Source organism: Phacochoerus africanus, chromosome 12 (genome assembly GCF_016906955.1).
Source record: "Phacochoerus africanus isolate WHEZ1 chromosome 12, ROS_Pafr_v1, whole genome shotgun sequence".
Lineage (NCBI taxonomy): Eukaryota > Metazoa > Chordata > Mammalia > Artiodactyla > Suidae > Phacochoerus > Phacochoerus africanus.
This window is the reverse complement of record NC_062555.1, coordinates 55,635,740-55,659,394: the sequence shown is the minus strand read 5'-3', so window position 1 is coordinate 55,659,394 and position 23,655 is coordinate 55,635,740. Positions and strand designations below refer to the sequence as shown.

General features: G+C 38.2%; 1 protein-coding gene across 4 annotated transcripts in view; it reads right to left on the bottom strand.

Annotated features, from left to right (window-relative positions):
* ENKUR (enkurin, TRPC channel interacting protein) overlaps nucleotides 1-23,655 on the bottom strand; it is a 40,533-nt gene that overhangs the window by 629 nt on the left and 16,249 nt on the right. For 3 of the 4 annotated variants that reach the window (XM_047754505.1, XM_047754506.1, XM_047754503.1), the window contains exons 4-5: nucleotides 20,223-20,369; nucleotides 11,358-13,065 (exon numbers count right to left, since the gene is read on the bottom strand). In XM_047754505.1, the coding sequence (XP_047610461.1) occupies nucleotides 12,889-13,065; nucleotides 20,223-20,369 (324 nt within the window). In that variant the 3' untranslated portion in view covers nucleotides 11,358-12,888. Of the gene's footprint in view, nucleotides 1-11,357; nucleotides 13,066-20,222; nucleotides 20,370-23,655 lie in introns of those variants that run through there. The other variant, XM_047754504.1, reaches the window with a different exon arrangement.

Sequence of the window (23,655 nt, the reverse complement as noted above, 5' to 3'; positions counted from 1 at the left end):
GTTGGCCTGTACACAGGGACTGCTGCCTTCTTCACTGTAGTCTAGAAGTCATATTTGCTGAGGATGGGGGTTATATGCTTAAGATACTGTGAACATTTTTCATAATTCCCCTTCTATATGTCTATCACAGGACTGCAGAATCCATAGATATATTTCTATAAGTAAGCTCTGGAGAAAAATTCACACACACAAAAAGGAAGATAAAATGAAAAGGAGACCACAATTCCATCTTTTTTACCAAATACTAAACATTGTAGTCCTGATGTATTTGTGTCTTTGCTTTAATAAGATCATAGCATAAATTTTTTTTTTTTTAAGGGCCACACCTGCAGCATATGGAAGTTCCCAGGCTAGGGGTCAAATCGGAGCTGTAGCCAACAGCCTACACCACAGCCATAGCAACACAGGATCTGAGCCGTGTCTGCGACCTACAACACAACTCATGGCAACACTGGATCCTTAACCCACTGAGCGAGGCCAGGGATTGAACCTGCATCCTCATGGATCCCAGTCAGATCTGTTAACCTCTGAGCCACAAAGGGAACTCCTTAAGATCATAGTATATAATTTTTAAAGGAAAAAATTCATAGAGGCTAATGAATTTGAAGAAAAAAGATGGAGAAAGTTTTTTGTTTGTAAAAATATAAGAGCCCTTTTCAAAACTGTGGTTTAAGTGCTATCAGTAGTTACAAAAACCCCTGGAACTGATTAATTTTATCATGTGGAATGACATATTAGGCCATTACCGACATTTATCCTTTCTTATCATGAGCACTTTTAGATCATTCCCCAAGGAATTCTAAAATTTTTCTGAGAAACTTCTGCATCATCCTCAACTTGCATTTGCTAAGCTTGATTGCCTTAATAAAAAGAACCTATTCTTTTATATCATTTTTGCATAGCAACATCCCCACATAGCAAACATGATGATGCATGGAAAATAGAAAGAGTCTGAGAGAAATACAGCTGGACAGGGATTGGGCATGTGTTCCCAGAAACCACTGGAGGACTGTGCCGCTCTCCCATGACAGCTGCAGGGGCCAGATCCATCCATGGTTCTCATTTCCTCAAGCTCTTCCTTAGCAATTCTTACAAACACAGTTTTATTTTATTCTGAAATCAGGTGGAAGTGGGGAACAATCAATGTTTATTGAAGGGGGAAAAATCTTTTCAAGATGATGTATATTCCCATAAGGACGGATTGCATATTTTAGAAGTACAGTAAGTATGCACTGTTCTACAACGGTTACCATAGGAACCAAACTTTTTCCCCATTAGATGGTAGAGTAATCATGGTAGTAAATTTCCACACAAATACCAAAGCTACACAAATTAAACATTGGTTGGGAGTCAAATCCAAGAGTCTGTGGATAGTAGGCAGGTGTTACAGAGGGAGGATAAGAGTTATAATATAAGGGAAAATATTTGCACATCCAACGATCAGACTCTAATTTTGCTAAGCTACCATCAAAGTGGGCATTTTCATGCCTACTGCTTTTTTATTCTGCTCTAATTTCCCAGGAGGGCATCACTCCAGCTCTCAGCTGAAAGCCATGCTAAGCACTATCAAAGAGGACTCTTATAGGCTGGTTCCTAAGGATTTAATCAGAAAGAGAGAGCAAATGTGATATACAACTGCTTAAGGGGATACACAGGGTTCTGAGGGCAGTGCGATGCACCGAGTGGTGTGATAATCATAGAGGCGTCCACAATGAGCTGGATTTGAGCCAAATTTTTAAGAGAAAGGTAACATTGGTGAAGTGGTAGAATGTTTTAGTAGAAGAGCTGCTACTACATTTATTTTAAGATGCATATTTTTCACATTCAAACATCTCTGAAATGAGTCTGCCTTAGAATTCATGGTATCGCAAAGTCACTACGAACCAGGTGGCAGTTGTGATGTTTCATCATACACACATCAGCATACTTGGTCATCGTCACTTCAACTGAGTTTTGTCCACTGTTAGCTCTACCTATGTTGAGTTTAATTGACACTTACAAGGGATTATAGCACTATTTGTCCCAGAAATGAAAAGTCTTTGTGTGTACAGAAAGGCACAGAAACAGAGCAGAGTGGCAACATTTGATATTAGTTGAAGGAGACGACTGTCATTGGAGGAAAGAACAATATCATCATAACTTGCAGAAGAGGAGTCAGTAGCCTGGAATAAAATCTCAGAGACAACACTGGAGTCCTCTTGTATGAAACACTCCTGATGGCCTACAGAAAATGCTAAGAATAAACACTGACAGTTCTGCATAGAAAAGTGATAAAGACTAGTCTAGTTCTGAATGTAAAAACATTTTAGGATTACCTTAACCTTCTATCACATATGGATACATAGGGGAAAAAAATCTATCTAAAGTTGAAAAGAACTCTTTCACCTAGTATAAAATAAAAATTCTGAGTGATAAGAAAGCATTGTGACAGTTTATTTATTTATTTATTTTGCTTTTTAGGGCCGCACCCACAATATATGGAAGGTCCCAGGCTAGGGGTTTAATCAGAGCTACAGCTGCCGGCCTATACCATAGCAACGCCAGATCCGAGCCTCATCTGTGACCTACACCACAGCTCATGGCAACACCAGATCCTTAATCCACTGAGGCCAAGGACTGAACCTGCAACCTCATGGTTCCTAGTTGGATTCATTTCTGCTGAACCACGACAGGAACTCCCATTGTGACAGATTGTTAAGAGTTTTTTTTCTTAGTGGTACATAAAATGATACATTTTATTTATGATGATATCTTAGATTTAGTGAGATATGGGTATGTGAGAAGGATGAATAAGCAAAATATGATCTTAAGATCAACAGAAACATTCAACATGTGAGATGGAAGGGGGGTAAAAAAAGTCATACTACATAAAACCCCATAAAAATATTGGTTAGCAAATATAATAATTTTGGAATTATTTTTCTCTGAAACATTTGAGTAAACTATTTTGAACATGTGAATTCTAATGTGACTTTTAAAAGAACGTCACAATTTAAAATTGTTCTTTAAAAAAATCTATCTTAATTAGCTTATGTGTATTTAAAGGGATCGTAATAATAAAATATCTAGGAGTTCCTATTGTGATGCAGTGAGTTAAGGATACGGCACTGCCACAGCTGCGGCTTGGATTTGATCCCTGGCCTGGGAACTTCCATATGTTGTGGGTGTGGCCAAAAAAAATATCAATCTAAACAATCACTAAAATTAAGTGCCATTTACATGAAAAATATCTGAGTCCTAAAAAATACCCAAAGCATCAAATGATGAATCAATGCCAGATAATCACTTAAAATAAACTTACGTGATAATATTAGAAACACAGGGCTAAATGATGTTAGAATAACACATTTTTTACAAAGAGGACTATTCTCTTTAAGGCCCTTGGCTTACATTTTTACTTTTTGAAAAATTTGCATTTTATCTAATTTTTTTTTGTAAGTATAAGGGTCAACTGCCATCAACTTGTTTGGCTAATACTGAAATAACTAGAAATTTTGAAGACTTGGAATCTTGGCACATTCTTATTTTTTAAATTATAAAATCCACTTAGAAGAAACAGAGTCTTTAAACTTTACTACTTGTATTTTAAATCCCCAAAGGGTGTGTCAAAGTGTTTTTTGAAAAGCTTTGGGTGCATTACAAAAGAACTACAGCAGTTTAATGATACAGCAAGAGAGTGATCGAAAGTCTAAGATAATGTTCTACTTTGAAGCCTAACTCACCATTGTTTTTACCACCCATACCCTATAAGGCCTTCGTGTTAGTGCTGGACACCATCTTACTGCGTGGGTGGCAGCTGCCTGTCATCTCAGTAATTTTGAAGAAAAGCCAGGGAATTTGTTTTAAAGTATTTGTCCAGGAAACCACATGTGGCCTCCAGGGTGCTCTGGGCCTGAAGCCTAGTCTGCTGGCTGTGTAGAACCACAGAGCTTACCCAGGAGAAAGTTTGACTGTCTCCTCAAAGCCAATAAAGATAAAAGGAACCTCTATGAGTCCAAAACAGTGCAGCTCACACATGTGGGAATTGCATAAGATTAAGGTTTGCCCTCTGTGTCGTCCTCAGAAAGGCTAGGAGAAGTAGACAGGGAAGCAGTGAGCTGCTGGGTCCCTCTGTTTTGTTGTTTTCCTTGCTTAAAAGAAATTTGAACCTTATTGGTGACTAGGGGACCTTGAGCACATAATAGCAAACTGGTTATCATGTCCACTTAGATGATGCAAGAGCCACATCACTGGAAGGAGATCCTATGAAAGGTAAGGCCTGGCAGGTGTCTGAGCCAGGCAAAGGTCCAGTTCCTTTTAATAGTCATCAACAGGGTGGCAAAGGTTTGATAGAGAAGGTTCCTGGACAGGCTGGGAAGCTGTTGACCCTTGTTACTCTATGGCAAACATTTGGTAAAATTGTCTCTTGTATTGCCACAGAAGGAAAACCACATGACTTAGCTACAACCTGAAGGGGAACTGTCTGTAAAAACTTAGAATATTGTGGGGGGAGGGGAGTTGACTGTTCCTTGTTGCTTTTAACAAGATACTAAGAAAGAGAAGAATTTAGGCTTAGGTCCGGGAGTATAGTTTGCGCAGAAAGATGGGAGTGAATGGAGTAAAAAGAGAGGTTATTTGAACATGGCCTGCAGTCTACAGTTTATAAGTGTATAGGCTTCCACTGTTTCTCTAAGAAAGAGAAAAACACAAGACACAGGAATCAGTGGACTCAACACAGACTCCACCACTAGGAAGATGAAAGGAAATCTCAGACAGTGAATCTAGTTTGGGAATTCAACACGGCGAGGCTGAGGTCAGGGCAACGTCCCATATCCCTGGCCTCTCTTCCATCCAAGAGGAACACACAGGCAGAGTGAAAGTCAATAAAACCACTGCTTTCTTGATGGAACCTACAATACTGGCGGTGTGGGGCTGGTAATGAGTGATGGGACAATAGAAAAGCCATTCCTTACCTGAGTGCTTACACTGACTATATGACACCTCTCTTGGCAAGAGTCTTCTGAGCCTCCCAGACATGAGAGAAGAAAACCACATACCTGTCAGATTGGAGTGATTCTCCCACAGACACATGTATCATTATTTCCATCTTACACACATATGCATAGAGTATTACTTGGAAAGATATATAAGAGGCTGGTTACAGTGGTTGCTTCTGGGAAGGGGGATTCAGTAGCTCTAGGAAAGGGGGTGTGAGGAAGACTTCTCCCTATTCACCTTTAGGCAGTTAGGAATTTCGAATTTCAGACCATGTCTATAAATTATCTATTCACACACACACAGCAAAATAAAAAATAGTTTCTAATAAAATTACAAGTGCACATACCTTCTGACCTAGTTATTTCATTCCTGGCAATGATTTTCTACTAATACAGCCAAATGTGCAAAATGATGTATGTTCAAGGTCACTTACTGCAGCATTGCTTTTAATGGCAAATATTGAAAACAAATTAAATTACTTCAATGCTTACAAATAGGGTGCTGGTAAATTATATTATATATACCCATACAATTTCACACCAAACATCCACAAATAGGAATGAAGAACACTGTGTACTGATAAAAAATGAGCTTATTGACTGAAAAAGGCAATTGTTATTGTGTGCTCTTTAGTTTTTAAAAAGTGAAATATATTTGTATACATAATATATATAATTAGGTGTATTTTGTGTGATATATATATATCCATCCATATATATCACATACGTATTCATGTGTATGTCATATACATACACACACGTATAGGTATATATCCATTCATAATGAGACACCAAGGTGATCACATTCATGCTGTTGAATTTTGAGATTTATCACTCTACCCCAGGTTTCTTTTCTGACTCAAATATCTGTCTGAATTTCCCACTAGATGTCACAAAATTATTAAATACACGGCAGAAGTTATACTCTTGATCTCTTCACCGTAACTCCCTCCAATCTGCTCCTCCTTCATATTTTTCCAACTCAGACAGTGGCGCCTTCATTGCCCAGGTGATCTACTGCCCAGATATGTGGTTGTCATCCCGAAACCTCTCTCTTCTTCCCCTCTCAATCTATCACCAAGTTACATTTTCACTTCTTAAATATTCCTGGAGGCCAACAGCTACTCTGTCTTCACTACCATGGTCTTGGTCTATGCCACCCTCTTCTTTACCTAGAGAACTACGATCATCTAATCTCCCCACACTCATTCATTCTTCCACTTCAATTCATGTAGCAAGTGATCATTAAAAATACTTTTTGGGAGTTCCCGCTGTGGCGCAGAGGAAATGAATCCAACTAGCATCCATGAGGATGTGGGTTTGATCTCTGGCCTTGCTCAGTGGGTTAAGGATTCAGCGTTGCTATGAGCTGTGGTGTAGGTTGCAGATGTGGCTCGGATCCCACCTTGCTGTGGCTGTGGTGTAGGCCAGTGGCTGTAGCTATGCTTCGACCCCTAGTCTAGGAACTTCTGTGTGCCACAGGTGCATCTCTAAAAAAAGGCAAAGAAAAACCCAAACTTTTTGCATCATGCCATTTCTCTGCCTAAAACACACCAATGGATCCTGCTTCCCCCTTCAACTTCACTTTGTACCTTCCTCCTTCTCTAAGTAAACTCCAGCCTTCCTCCTATGGGTTGAGGGGTTCCTGCCCCATATCCTCTGCACTTTTTATTCTCTCTGCTTGGGGTTTTTTCCTTGCCATAATTTTTCTCTTTCCCGTCTCTCCCAACTTCTACTCATTTAGTCTATTTTAAAATCGGATCCTCAGAAATGCACCCCCTTAACTATAAAATCTGACTTAGGACCCCCTTGATATACCTTGGCAAAATTGTCTCCTAATTTTTACATTTAAATCACTAATTTCAATTTCTAATTTTAAATGCATTTGTGGAGTTTCCGTCATGGCTCAGCAGAAATGAATTCGACTAGGAACCATGAGGTCGCAGGTTTGATCCCTGGCCTCACTCAGTGGGTTAAGGATCCAGTGTTGCTGTGAGCTGTGGTGTAGGTTGCAGATGTGGCTTGGATCTGGCATTGCTGTGGCTGCGGTGTAGGCCAGTGGCTATAGCTCCCATGAGACGACTAACCTGGGAACCTCCATATGCCACGAGTGTGCCCTAAAAAGAAAAAAAAAATGCATTTGTGTGATTATTGTTGCCTTCCAACAGTTATTTTGTTCATTTTCTGCCCAGCAACCACAACAGTTCCTAGCATGTAGCATACAATTAGTATTTATTGAATGACAATGAATGAACTATGTTAGCTGAAGGGATTTTCATAATCTAATTAAATTACTTTTAACACAGTTGTAGCCAAGATACCCTTTTGACTATGATTTTTCCTCCCACATAACTTGATAACTAGGAGATAAAGCACTGATCATTCAAGAGATATCTCTTATGTTCACAACACCTTTTCATTATAAAAACAAGAAAAAACAACCCCAAACTAGGAATAGAAGGAACTTATCTCAATAAAACGCATACATTAAAAACCCAAGGTGGAGTTCCTGTTGTGGCTCAGAGGTAATGAACCCAACTAGTATCCACGGGAACATGGGTTTGACCCCTGGCCTCATTCAGTGAGGATATGGTATTGCCATGAGCTGTGGTGTAGGTTGCAGATGTGGCTTGGATCCCGTGTTGCTGTGGCTGTGATTGGCAGCTACAGCTCCAATTGGACCCCTAGCCTGGGAAGGTCCATGAGCTGCAGGTAAGGCCCTAAAAAGCAAAAACAAAACAAAACAAAACCCAAAACCAAAAAAAACCTACAGTGAACATCATAGGGATGAAAACTGAAAGCTTTTCCCACAAGATCAGGAACACAGCAGGGATGCTTGCTTTCACCACTTCTCTTCGACACAGTATTGGAATTTCTCGCCAGAGCAATTAAGCAAGAAAAAGATATAAATAAAGGCATCTAAATTGGAAAGGAAAAAGTAAAATTACCTGGAGATTATTTGATATTCCATGTAGAAAACTCTAAAGATTTCATACACCAAAAAACTGCTAGAATTAATAACAGAACTCAGCAAAGTAGCAAGATGGAAGGCCAACATATGAAAATCAGTTGTATTTCTAAAACCTAACAATGAACAATCTGAAAAGGAAATCACAAAAACAATTCCACTCACAATAGCATTACATATACTTAACTCTCCTTAACTAAGGAAGTGAAAAACTTGTATAATGAAAATTACAAAACACTGCTGAAAGAAATTAAACATGACAAAGATAGGAGTTCCCATTGTGGCATAGCAGAAATGAATCCTACTAGGAACCATCAGGTTGTGAGTTCGATCCCTGGCCTTGCTCAGTGGGTTGAGGATCTGGCATTGCCATGAGCTGTGGTGTAGGTTTCAGACTTGGCTCAGATCTGATGTTGCTGTGGCTGTGGCGTAGGCCAGTGGCTGTAGCTCCGACTGGACCTCTAGCCTGGGAACCTCCATATGCTGTGTGAATGGCCCTAAAAATCAAAATAAATAAATAAAATAAAAAAGACAAAAATATATGGAAATACATCCCATGTTCATGGACCAAAAGACAATATAGTCAAAATGTCAACATTACTCAAACCAATCTCTCGACTCAATACAATAACTATCAAAATCCAGACTTTTTTTTTTTTTTTTTGCAGAAAAAGAACCTATCCTAAATCCATGTGGAATATCCAGGGACTCCAAACAGCCAAAACAATCTTGAAAAAGAAGAACAAAACTGGAGGATTTAACACTTTCTGATTTTAAAACTTACTACAAAGCTATGGTAATTAAAAAGTGTGATACTAGCATAAATACCAATGGAATAGAATAGAGAGCCCAGAAATAAATCCTTACATATATGGTGAAATTATTTTTGGACAAGAGTTTCAAGATCACTCAATGGGAAAAGGACAGTCTTTTTAAACTAATGATGCTGAGAAACTGGACATACATATATAAAAGAATGAAATTAGACCCTTACCAAACATTAGTTCAAAATGGATCAAAGACCTAAATGTAAGATTTGAAACAATAAAACACTTAGGAGAAAAGAACACAGGACAAAACCTTTACAACACTGGATTTGGCAGTGATTTCTTGGATATTACACCAAAGAACATGTTTCAAAAGAAAAAAAAGACATGTTGGACTTCATGAAAATTGAAAATTTTTGCTCGTCCAAAGACAGTGTGAATGGGAATTCCCTGGTAGCCTAGTGGTTAACAATTGAGTATCGTCACTATGGTGGCACAGGTTTGATCTCTAGCCTGGGAACTTCTGCATGTCACAGGTGTGGCCAAAAAAGAAAAAAAAAATTAAAAAAAGACACTATTCATAAGGAAAAAGGCTACCCATAAACGAAAATATTTGCAAATCCTACATCTGATAAAAGATTAATATCCGGAATATATAGAAAACCCCTAAAACTCAACAACAGAAAACCAAACATCCAATTTAAAAATGGGCAAAGGGGCGATCCTGTTGTGGCTCAGTGGAATATGAGCCTGAAGTACCCATGAGGATGCGGGTTCAATACCTGGCCTTGCTCAGTGGGTTAAGGATATAGCATTGCGGTGAGCTGTGGTGTAGGTTGCAAACGTGGCTCGGGTCTGGCATGGCTGTGGCATAGGCTGGCAGCTGCAGCTCCAACTGGACCAATGGCCTGGGAAATTTCATAGGACACAGGAGCAGCCCCAAAAAGCAAAAATAAATAAATAAAATAAAAATGGACAAAGGACTGGAATAGACATTTCTCTACAGAAGGTATACAAATGCCTAATAAGCACAAGAAAATACACTTAACATCACTAACCAGGAGGGAAATGCAAATCAAAACTAAAGTGATGAACCACTTCATACCTATTAGTACGACTGCCCCCCCAAACCAGAAAACAACAAAGATGTAGAGAAACTGTAACCCTTCTACAGCACTGGTGGAAATGAAAAATGGTATAGCTGCTGTGGAAAAGAGTATGACAGTTCCTCAAAAACTTAAAAATAGAATTATCATATGATCTAGCAAATCTTTTAGAAATATACCCAAAAGAATTGAGAGCAGGGTCTTAAAGAGGCATCTGTATACCCATGTTCTTCTTCTTATTATTATTCACAACAGCTAAAATGTGGAAGCATTCCACTGACAGAGGGAATGGGTAAGCCAAATGTGATATAAACATACAGTGGAGTATTATTTAGCCTTACAAAGGAGGAAATTCTGCATGCTATAGTATGAATAAACCGTCAGGATAATTTGTAAGTGACATAAGCCGGTCATTAAAAGATACATACTGTATGATTCCAGTCACACATGGTACTCACGGTTGTCAAAACCATAGAAACAGAAAGTAGAATAGTGGTTACCGGGGGCTGAAGGGAAGAGGGAAATGAGGTTATTGTTTAAAGGGTACAGAGTTTCAGCTTTACAAGATGAAAACAGTTATGGAGATGGATGATGGTGATGGCTGTTCAACATTATAAATGTATTTAATATCACTCAACTACACAAAAATGGCAAAGGGCCAAGCCACATCAAATCTCTGTGTCTCTTAATCCATGTTCTCAAGACACAGCATGTGGTCTGTGACCGGCTAACCACCTGAGTCTCCCTCCTCTTACCGGTAGGGTAACCCAGGTTCGTGTGTGTGTTGGGGTAGCGGGGGGCGGTGTATGTGAGGAGAATGCACTGGAGTTCTTCAAGGTGATGATCCCAGGGTAGGGCGAGCCTTCCCAGGATGAATGGATGGGAAATTTTCCCTAGAAAGTCTGTAAGTGTGAAAAGCAATAAAATCTATCTAGCACAGCATTGTGGGCCACCAATAAATGTCTAGGTTCTTTTACAGAACTGGACAGAAAGTAAGAGAAAAAGCATCTGTTAAAAACACAAAGTGATCATTTTAACATTGAAGGCAACTCTCATTCATGACTCCAAAATATAACCATCTTAAGGCTGAACTAATTGGAATATTTTTGCATTGCTACTGATTTTGAATTAAAAATTAGTATGTATATAGGAATCATCTTACAAGTAAAATACTGACCTGAATATTTTATCCTTAACTAGCTAAAAGGAGGCTGCATCCCTGACTGACAGTGAGGAAAAGAGTACACTCCTACCCTCATTCACATTGGATGTGATGTAAATGAGAATTTTATCTTTTTAAAAATCAGACAACAAAGATTTGGAGGTGGTTTGTTAAAGCAACCCATGCTGCTGACTTAGAAAATGCTGGTGAAAATGTTGTCTCTTTTCTAGGTTTGACCTGTACACGCCAATCCACGTACAGGTCATAGCAGGAAGCCCACCCACTCCCAAATCTGGGCCCCTGAGCGACTGTGGAAAAGGGATGTTGCTGATCTCTTCACAGCACAGTACCGTTATGTGAGCCAGAAATGAGTTTCTCTTGTGTTTAAATAAATTTATTGTTACAGCTGTTAGCCTTCCCCAAATAGCAACCATCTGACCATTCTGGGATAAATGAGAATTTACCAAACGCAGTTGACCCTTGAACAACACAGGTTTGAACTCTGTGGGTCCAGTTACATGTGGATTCTTTTCAATAGTCAACTTTAGGGCACTACCTGACCTGTGGCTGGTTGACTCCACACATAGGGAAACATAAATACAAAGAACCAAGGATACAGAGGGGTGACTATAAATTATATACAGATTTTCAACTCTGTGAAGGATCAGTGCTCCCAACTCCTGTGTGGTTCAAGGGTCAACTGTACTATTCTTTACTTTATATCTGTCCTAAAATAAGAAAGGAATAAAGAAATGATGCTTATAAAGAGATGTGAAAAAAAGTTTAAAGAGAGTTTTCAAAAATATTTGTATACACAAATCTTTCTTTAAAGTAAGCTTTTCTACAATGGTCCCAAATTCTGTCTTTGTGAAAAAGCTTGAGGAAAAAAATGTCATTTTTTTTTTCTGTGTTGTCTATAGGATAAAAATCAGTGTAAGCATTGTCATTTCAGTAGAAATTGTTATTGCTCTGATATTTGGTCATTTTATATATTTTTACCAAATTTCTCCAATTTAAAATTTCATAAAAGAATCTTATCCTTCTTGGATATTTATATGCTTATTTATTTTGAGTTGAAGAGAGCTCTACTTACATAAACTTATGGCCTAATAAATTATGTAACCTTACAAAAAGAAACATTAGAGTTCACAAAAATAGGGAAAACCGAAAAGAAAAAGTAACATCCCGTTTTAGTGAAATACATATAGTAATTTATGGGATAAAGCACCTAGAATAGCAAAGGTTTTAAAAGCTGAATGTCGGGAAGGAGGCTATTCTCGGTCACAGTCCTCAGTGATACATGTCTCCTTGATTTTATGTTGTCTTCTTAATTTTCCTTCCTCCAAATGTAAAACTCTCAGCCTATATAACATCACGGACATTAAAAATGTTTATAGGTGTGAATAGCCACACATGACACAGGCTACTGGAGAATGTATGTCATTTGTGGATCTCTGAAACAATAGGTAGAAAACACTTCAGAGCAGTAAAAAAAGCTTATGCCACTATTTCCAATGCAAAATACTTTTAACAGTTTTTAATGTTGTGTTCCTTGTATTATGCAGTTTAGAAAAAATGTGAACTTCTGAGTGCTGACTTTATTTTTTCAGGGCCCAGAAATGTTTCTCTAAAACAAGCATATAGTAATAATGAATTATGCTACAGAGCTAGAAAACCTAATATCAAACTTTTATCAGGTTATATATGGAAGCCTTGACACTAGTAAAAAAATTTTTTTTTTCTCTGCATAAGTAAATAAACCAATTACTCTTTAAACATTGCCTAAGCATTTTGGTAAAGGCCATTTTTATACTCTTCATGGTATTTTCTTTTTTGAAAAACTCATGGTTTCATTTTTATGTTTTCCATGGTTTCTCCTATGTTAATATGACCACATTTAAAAAGTCCACTATTTCTTATTAGCAATATAAATGATTTTGTGCTTTTCGAGGACAGCAATGTCATGCTCCAGCTGCTTCATCTCTTCTTCTAGCTTCTGCTTGCGCATCTTCTTAGGTATGGAGTCGATGAAGACTGAGAGGGACTGGAACTCCTTATGCACCTCCTCCCAGTTCTTTTTCAGCCCCTGCAAATGGTAAAGACAACTGCACACACCAGAGTAAACTGCAGAGGCAGAGTACATCGCAAAGAAAATTGTGCCAGGGAGGAAACATGGAAACAGGTAAAGAAAACTGACAAAAGTAACCAAAAAATAGTATATGTTTATCAAGTTCTTGGCCACAGTCACAAAAAATACTGTACAGAGGCCAAACCCTGTCCTTGATGGTGTGCTCAATTCCCATTGGGAGTATTTATTTTCTTTGCTTTTAATGTTACTGTACTTGTTTTTACCATTAATGACATGTATGCAGAGTTATGAGTAGTATGAAACTAAGCTTGTAGCAAATGCTTTGGTAAAAACAACTTAGAATTGATATCCCCAAGCAAAAAACATTTCTGAACAGGAAATTATTTCTTAGAAAAATTCTTAGTTTCTTTCTTTAGCAAAAAAATATTATCCTCTTTCTGCAACAAAGAAATCACATCAAAACACTTGATTCTGACTTACATGGCCATGTTTTCTTATAGGTGACTAAATGGAATTGTATGAAATGCCAACATTCAACTTAACAAGAGATGATCTTTCATGTGTTTTCAATATTAGAAAGAATTTGTCTTTCGTATAGTTAAGGGATCTATACTTCCCATTAATCTATTCTAGAAATGACTGAAATGTCACTAAATGTAACACGCATGGTAATTCGATAATGTAGTTAATGTTTTATGTTCTCAGAAACCAACAAATTCAAAATTAGGAATCTCTTGGGAACAACAACAGTTATTTCCATCTCTGCATAGCTATCTCTTTCTTATCACAGTGCACTAGAGGCCCCACTGACAAAATGGTCTTAAGTTAATTGAACCCAGGCAATGAAATTTTATAAATTAACACTTTCTATTATTCACTGTGGATGTACAAATCATTTTATTTACACAAAAAGAAAGGTAAAACTGAAAGAATTTAAAATATTGCCTTGAGGAGATCCCTTCATGGTGCAGCGGAAACAAATCCAACTAGGAACCATGAGGTTGTGGGTTCGATCCCTGGCCTTGTTCAGTGGGTTAAGGATCTGGTGTTGTTGTGAGCTGTGGTGTAGGTTGCAGATGCAGCTTGGATCTGGCGTTGCTGCAGCTGTGGTAGAGGCCGGCAGCTGCAGCTCCAATTCGACCCCTAGCCTGGGAATCTCCATATGCCACAGGTGCGGTCCTAAAATAAAGCAAAAATTAAAAAAAAAAATTTATTTGAAAATATGATCCTTGACACATAGATAGAAAAGATAGCCCATGCAAATGCAAACCAAAAGAAAGCTGCGGTATCTATACTTGTATCAGACAAAATTGGCTTTAAAACAAAGACTATGGTAAGAGACAACAGGCATTACATAATGATAAAGGGATCAAAACAAAAGGATATAACATTTGTAAATAGTTATGTACCCAACAGAGGAGCACCTAAATATACAAAGCAAATATTTACAGATTTAAAGGGATAAATAGAAAGCAATATAATAATAGTAGGGGACTTTAATATCCCACTTATGGATATAGCAATGGATAAATCAGACATACAGAAAAGTAGTAAAGAAACATCAACTTTAAATGACCGGTTTGATCAGATGGACTTTATATATTTACATGAAACTTTCCATCTAAAAGCAGTAAATACACATCCTTCTCAAGTGTACATGGAACATTTTCCAGGACAGATCATATGTTAGGCCACAAATGAAATCTTACTAAATTTAAGGGGATTGAAATCATATCAAACATCTTTTATGACCACAAGGGTATGAAACTAGAAATAAATTATATGAAGAAAATTAGAAAATTCACAACTATGTAGAGATTAAGCAACGAGCTACTGAACAAGCAAGGGTCAAAGAAGAAATCCAAAGAGAAATAAAAAAGGGTCAAAGAAGAAATCCAAAGAGAAATAAAAAATACCTTGAGTTAAACAAAAACAGAAATATAACAAAGTGAAAGTGTACCAAAATTTATGAGATGCAGCAAAAGCAGTTCTAAAACAGAAGTTCACAGTGATAAATGCCTACCTCAAGAAACAAGAATAACCACAAATATACAACCTAACTTTACACCTCTAGAAACCAGAAAAAGAACAAAAGAAGCCCAAAGTTAGTAGAAGGTAGGAATTAACAAAGCTTGGAGCATGAGTAAATGAAATAGAGACTAAAAAGACAATAGAAAAGATCTGTGAAATAATAGCTGGTTCGTTGAAAGGATAAATAAAATTAACAAAGCTCTAGCTAAATTCACTAAGAGAAGAAGAGAGGACTCAAATAAATAAAATCAGAAATGAAAGACGAGATATTATAACTGACACCACAGAAATAAAAAGAATTGTGAAGACTACTATGAACAATTATATGCCAACTCATTGGACGGTTGAGAAGAAATGGATAAATTCCTACAAACACACAACCCCCCAAGACTGAGTCATGAAGAAAGAGAAAGTCTGAAAGGGGATTAAATCAATAATCAAAAATCTCCCAGGACCAAAGAGTGAATTCTACTGAACACTCAAAGAAATATTATCAATCCTTCTCAAACTCGTCCAAAAATAAAAGAGAAGGGAACTCTTTAATCTCATTTTATGAGGCCAGCATTATCTCATACCAAAACTGGACAAAGATGCGACAAGAAAATAAAAATACAGGCCAATATCTCAGGAACAAAGACATAAAATCCGCAACAAAATATTAGCAAACTGAATTCAACAACACATTAAAAAGATCATTTCAGACACACTTCGGATAGTTCAGGTTTGGATCCAGACCATTGCAATAAAGCAAGTATCCCAATAAAGTGAGTCACACAAACTTTTGGTTTCCCATGCATATAAAAGTTATATTCACACTATACTGTAGTCTATTAAGTGCATAGTAGCATTATGGCTAAAAAATCAAATGCCTTAAGAAAAAAATACTGTATTGCTTAAAAATGACAACCATCATCTAACAGTGCAGGGTTGCTACAAACCTTTGATTTGTAAAAATCTCAAAATCTATGAAGCACAATAAAACAAAGTGAAATAAAACAAGGTATGCCTGTACTATAACCCAGTGGGATTTATTCCAGAGATGCAAGGATGGTTCAACATCTGCAAATCAGTCAACATGGCACATCACATTAACAAAATAAAGGATAAATATCATGTGATCACCTCAGTTGATACAGAAAAGGCGTGACAAAATTCAATTTCCATTTATGATTAAAAAAACCCTCAACAAAGTACAAATAGAGGAAATATACCTCAACATAATAAAAGCCATATATGACAAGCCCACAGCTAACATCGTACTCAATGGTGGAAAGCTGAAAGCTTTTCCTCTAAGATCAGGAACAAAACAAAGATGCTCACTCTTCAACAGAGTATTGGAAGTCATAGCCAGAGCTCAGGAGTGGCATCATTAAAAATTATTGATTAAAAAAAAAAAAAGGAAAGGAAATGTGGTTCTTGAAAAACATGGCCATACATTCAGATTTATGATAGGATTAGAAGTGTCTTATATAAAAATGCCTTCATAATAAGCCCCCATAGAAATAAATTTAGTCTTGTAGAAACTTTTCAGGGAGAATATAACTTCAATGATTTATTTCTATGCTCAGGTAAAAATGATGATAGGATTGGGTACACTTTATAGAAAAGACTGGTTGAGAAAAGGGGCCACAGATGTTGAACCCTTCTTGAGTGAGATTATATCAAGAATTCGGGAAAGGAAAAAGATAGAAGGAAATGCATCTTTTACATTTTAAAAAAGAGGGGGTGAGTTAAAACTTTTTTTTTCATTCTTTTTTTTTTCCCACTGTACAGCAAAACTTCTTAATAGTGTATGAGAAGTACTCCAAAAAAAGTCCTCAAAAGAACTAGCCTTTCATTATGAAATGGAAAATGTTTCCAGAGTGCTCCACAGGAGTGCCTATTGCAGAGAAGAAATCTATGTATTTACACTTTGAAATAGCAAAGGTTTTCACAGCTCGTTGGGTGACATTTCCTTATTACTTGTGGTCACAGCAGCTACATGTTTCTCGGTACTTCTTTTTAAAGGATAGTTTATCTTCCAGTATGTACAATAACATTTGGATCAAAGTCAACTGCTAGGGATGGGAACTAAATGTGATTAATACTTCATATTATCTTGAAATAGCCTCTCTCCTATTTTTGAGATTTTTTTTTTTTGGTTATTTCATCTAAAAAAATCTTTTATCTACCATAGCAATAGTGATTTTCCCTTATTTTTATTTCTTATTTTTTTCTCTTTTCTAGTTTAGTACTGAAATAGTATTGTTAATTTTGGAAAAATTTCACATAGGGAGAAGCAGTCATAAAACAAATAAGAAATGTCTTCTGTTTCATGTTCCTTCTGTGGCCACCCCATCCCAGCCATTCTTCACCTTTTTGTCCTGCTCTGTGACTAGTGGTGGTGCCGGGGGGAGGAGGGGGGGTTGTTGACTCCCGTGTGGGCTGCTCCTCCTCCAGCACTCTGGCCCTCTAGCCTCTGCCCAGTTCGGTCAAGGAAGGCAGTGATGGGCAAAGAGAGAGCCTGGGGCATTTATTCCCTCTCCTTTGACATTATCTGGACATGACTGGCCCTTCAACCTGTGAGCACAACACTTGCCAGAGACCCCTCTTCTAGGCTCCAGCTCTCACAGGCTCTGGTAATGCTGCTCTTTGCCTGTCTCTTCCAACCTAGGGAGGTGATGAGTCCCACAGTCCCTAGTCCTGGGCCCCTCAGTGTTCTTGGTTGGTTCCCTTAGCCAAGCTTCACTTCTGTAAATAGTTCCTTAGTAAACTCTCTTCAGAACCCCAGCCCATATGCTTTCTGGTTCCTGCTGGATCCCTGGTGGATAGAGCTTCCCTTTGTTACCTGCTATGCACGTGTGTATCATGTGGAGGGCAATGTGGAGGGCAAACTTCAGGCTGGGAATTGGTCAAGGTGAGTTCTAGTCGCTCTTCAGCTATTTGATGATTGTGTGACTGGGGGCAAATATAAACCAAATTCCAAATTCACTGACAGTAAGGACCATGCTTGTTTTGCTCACAACAGTGTGTCTTCTGGGCTGGGTATAGTGCCTGGAACATAACAGATGTTCCATAGGTGAATGGATGGATGGATGACTGAACAAATGAGCCCACTTAATACATTTGCATTTTATATCCTCGTCTGTGAAATGAGAAGTTGGAATCGTAAGACCAGAGGATCCCTTCCTAGATAATGAAACAGTTATTTTTTGAAGAATGAGCAGAATGTGTCCTACTTGGGGACTTAGAACCATACGGTCATATAACTATATGCAACTCTTACCCAGGGAGGGGAACAGGGTTCAGGGCTTGTCAGGAGCAGACCTAGCAGCTTTGTTATTACGGCAGCTAGACTACCTGGCTAAGAAGGCATCCCAGGGAGGGTGAGCTCCTGTCCATCAAGGAGTATGCAAAGAAGCTCCATCCTGACCACATGAGGAAGCCCAGGGCTGCTTATCTGCAGCAGCCAAGAAGGTGCCTGAGGGAAGAGCATTCTCCTTCCGGGAAAACGTTCTCCCTCTGTTTTCCTATTTTCCAGCATTATTCAGATATAAAAACCTGGCTTTCACAAAAGTATGTGTATTTTAAGAATGGCAGAATCTCAGGAGTGAGGGAGCACAAAAGAGCAGTGCTCTTCCTGCAAGTGACATGCAAGCCCACCTCCACGTCCGCCAGCCCTTTTGCCTGCCCTGCTTCCTCTCTTCTTTCCAGCACACTATTATTCAACATCGATGTTTACCCTGGGCACTGGGTTAGGCACTGGGGAGATTGCTGACAACAAATAGACATGGTCCCTGCTGTCAGGCCACTGCTGTTGTCTGGGATACCCTCTCACTCTGCAGGTTAAGACCCAGCTAAAGACCTACCTACATTCCTCAGTGGATGTTCATGCCTTGGAACCTTATAAAACGTATGATCTGTACACACACACTCTCATATTTTGCATGTGTGCATATATATAGCACCTCTCATCATTTAATTTATAACATTATCCATAACAGAAATTTTATCTTATGCCCCTTGGGTAGCATGATACTCTAAGCAGAACAGGCATTTAATAAAGGTTTATTGATGACATTGATTAAAATGTTAAGAATTTATAATTCATAACAGCATATGAATCTATTTTTCAATAGAAATTAATGTGGTAAAAATAGAGCTTTTTTTCTGTTTTTAAAAGGTCACTGGAAATGGCTTTGTAGAAAGTTTTCAAAATAACAAAGAATAAAGTCCTGTTTTTGCCTCTATAAGAGCACCACTATAGAAGAGTATAAGTAGGTGCTTAATAAATACTCTCTAAAGGTAGAGATGTTCTTAATGCAAAATTTTTATCTGATCAACCCTGCTCACATTCCCCCAGTATTTTAAGTGCTTCAGATAAAAGTCTTGCATTAAAAATGCCAATGTAAGTGTCTTTAAGTATTTTACTCAAAATAAAGAAAACAGGGAGTTCCCGTCATGGCGCAGTGGAAACGAATCTGACTAGGAACCATGAGGTTGTGGGTTCAATTCCTGGCCTTGCTCAGTGGGCTAAGGATCCAGCGTTGCCATGAGCTGTGGTGTAGGCTCATATTAGACCCCTAGCCTGGGAACCTCCATATGCACTGGGTGCAGCTCTAAAAAGCCAAAAAAATAAAAAAATAAAATAAAATAAAAATAAAGATGAAATAAAACATATGTAAAAACTAGCATTTGGTTATTTTAAAACCTGGATATTTGGCTTATAGGAAAAGAAAAAAAAGTTGGTCTAGGGACAGTTTCAGTTATTCTAGAGCTCCACCTAGTGAAAAATACCTATTTTATGGATATTTTTTAAAAATTCAAGGACATGGGAATGAAAATTAAAATGCTTTCCTGCTTTATTTAATGCATGCCCTTTGAACGAGAAGGTAGCTTGCTTATAACACTATTTCAGGAAAAGTAGAAGCTCACCCAGTTGGAAACAAATTATTTGATAATCACTACATTACAACTTTTTTTCTCTCTCCAAAGAGCCAGCTTTGCTGCATGAGGTTGTCACTGTAACCAAAAGAGAGTGAACTGATTTCAAAATCAAAGTGTTGGCTTAATCATCATGGATAGTGGACCTTTCAGAGCTGTACTAGAGAATTACACGTGACTGTCAATCATAGAACACTTACCTGCAGAACCGCCTCCCTTTCTTCATCAGACAGTCTTTTCATAGCTGCTTTCCTGAGGTTTTCCTGGATATAGTTATCATATTCTTCTTGGGCTTTCTTCACTTCCTCATTTCGCTTACATATATATTCAGGCGTGACACCATAATCCTTAGAAAGAGTTTTCAGAAAAAAAATATCAACATCTTTAAAGTAATCTTATATATGTGTACATATAAACTAATGATTAGGAAAAAAAGAAATTTTATCAACTTAAAACCTTTGCTCAAAACACTGCAAATTGGAGTTCCCGTCGTGGCGCAGTGGTTAACGAATCCGACTAGGAACCATGAGGTTGCGGTTTTGATCCCTGCCCTTGCTCAGTGGGTTAATGATCTGGCATTGCCGTGAGCTGTGGTGTAGGTTGCAGACGCAGCTTGGATCCCGCGTTGCTGTGGCTACGGCGTAGGCTAGCGGCTACAACTCTGATTCGACCCCCGGCCTGGGAAACTCCATATGCCGCAGGAGCGGCCCAAAGAAATAGCAAAAAGACAAAAACAAACAAAACACTGCAAATTGACAAGTCAGTGATTTTTTTTTCCCCCCCCAAATGGGAACTAGTTGATTCTGGTCATTAAAATCAATTTGCATTGTTAGTATGGTTATAGGTTTTCCCTCTTCTGAATGTTCCCAGTGCCTGTTCTTGGCTGATAACTTGGCCCTTATTTTACCCCTAAGGGTTGGCTTTTCTTTCTTTCAGGTGGGCTTCAAGCTTTTATCTGGAAATATCTCAAATATCTTGAGGTCTCTTTTGCATGATTTTTTTTTTTAAAAGAAGTTAAATGCGTTCAATTCATTGTAAAAACAAACTGTTAGAGATACTAAGCACATCTGGTTTAAGAAAAACTGACTTGTTTTTGGAAAGGCAAAATACATTTTTAGGCTCCTGGGCTGCTTACAAGGACTTACAGTGAAGCAATCAGCTGTGATTCAAGTCTGTCTATGTGCTAATATCACCATATAAAGAAACTCCCTGTTCATTCTTCAAAAAATTATTTGAGAATGTACTTGGCGCTTTGCTACACTACTGAATAAGAAAGGGAAGGTTTCTGTCCTTATAGGATATGCACTCTATGGTGAGAGAAATTCACCAAAAATAGGCTATAAAACAAGTGCTCTCAAGTAAAAATACAGTAAGAAGAAAATAATGAGGGCTATTTTAGATAAATAAGGATGTCAGGGAAGATTTCTCTGAGGAAGCAGCCTTGAGAGACATGGTAGTCATTAGAACTGTTCTAATGTACTCTGGTTCTTCTCCTTCTAGGCACTTGGTTGGGCAGTACTTCTCTGCTCCCCTCCAAGTAAGATATAGACATGTGAACTGTATTGCCCAAAGTGAGTGGAAGGAACCTCTGTCCCTTTTGGGCAGAAGCCTTACAAACTAATGGATGACTTGCCATGTTCTTTTTCTCTCTGGCACAGTGATGGGTGATGTTTTAGGTTGCCTAGGTCTTGGAACGGGGACAGAAACAGAGCTTCCAACAACTCTCCATGGAGATGTACCACAAGCTTTTAGTTACTGAAATCTGGGTGTTATTTGTGAACTACGGCTTTTAGTTACTGAAATCTGGGTGTTATTTGTGAACCACGGCTTTTAGTTACTGAATCTGGGTGTTATTTGTGAACCACGGCATAACCTAATTCTGAATGATCAAGGGATAGAAATACTAGCTATGAATGTGTTCTGGAAAGTTCTAAGAGCACGGCATCTTTGTAAGTTGGTTCAATGGTAACAAGGTCAACTGATTTCAGGAAAAACTAAGGGCAACACCTCATTTGAGCCCCATACAATCACTAATGTTCATAATGTTGATTCTGCATCATCACAAAAGATTAAATTATATTGGGTATACTCTGTTTAGGAAAAACAACTATCTCACAATTGGGTAAAAGCTGCAGGGACCTGAAATATTCCCACGTGCTGGATCATGGAGCGCTAGTGCACATTATTAATATTAATAACTGCATATGTTATAATATGCACCATTTAATGAACTTTTTACTAGGTGCCAGGTATTGTGTCAAGTGCTTAATATATTTTATATCATTTAACCCTCAGTACAATGCTGTGGTAAATCTAACAACTTGTTAAAGATCACAGAGTTTTAAGTGGCAGAGTTAGAATTTGAAATGCTGTCTTGATTGCTGTACGACTGAGGCAAACATCCATCCTTCAGTTTGCTTACACAAACTGTTCTCATGGCACAAATGGGCACGCAATAACTTTTCTTTTTTTTGGCTGTGCCTGCAGCATTTGGAAGTTCCCGAGCCAGGGAACGAACCCAAGCCATAGCTGTAAACTAGAGCCACAGCTGTAACCAGAGCCATAGCAGTGACAATGCTGGATCCTCCACTCACTGACTGAGCCACAAGAGAACTCCCATGCAATATCTTATTTGGGACTAAAACATGAGGTTCACTCACTTTTAAAAAGTGACATTGCCATTAAAAGGACTTACTACCCCACTTAGCAATAACAGATTTTAAATTAACTGTGAGAAGTGGAAAGGAAGTTGAGTTAGTCCTTCACCAGCCCTGATTGCTCAGCTGCCGAGAGTAGGCTAGGAGTAGAGAATCTGCATGGCTTGGTAAACGAGCACAGGTAGACTAACCTAATATTTTTCTGTCTCTGTGATGAAGACTCTCAATTTTCTGTTCAAGTCAGAAAATGTATTGAAATAGTGGACAGCTTAGGCAGAAGGTAGCCAGAAAGAAGGGCACCGTGTGTGGCAGCTGGTGGCATGACCATCAAAGGAGAAGGATTTTTACATTATGGTGGAGAAATGATGGATTGGAAATGGTTTTAAAGAGACAGGAGAGTGAAATTTCTGCTTTTCCACACCCTATGGGACAAGGACTATGAGCAGCCTCCAGGGGCCATGAGAGGAGGAAGTGTCTGAAGACTGAAATCTTTGTTGGCATGTGCTGCCAACTCCTGGTCTTAGCCAACCGAGTCACAAGGGTTTCTAAGGGAATAAGAATGTTCTCTGACAAGAGCCTTGAGGTTCCTGTTTTGGCTTTGAGCAGGTATTGGGTTCATCACAGTGGCTCACTGGACTACCTCAGCACAAGCCCCTCATACATCACTACTGCAATTTCTTTTTCTCTTCCTTCCTTCTTTCCTTCCTTTCTTTTTTGCCACAAGTTACTATTATGCATTATTATTCTTTAGGATTTTGCACTAATGTTTTATTATGTGTGTTTCAAGCACTTTTGTGCTCTACAACTATGTAAAGTAAAATAGGTTTTATGTAAAGGATTTTTGTAAGCTCTTAAAGTTCTATATTGAAACAATTAGCCCAAGCATCTACAATTTTCAACAGTGAAATTATAACCTTATCTGATAAACCCCTTTTCAGATACAAATGAAGGTTCTCCCAAAGACCAGATTATTGTA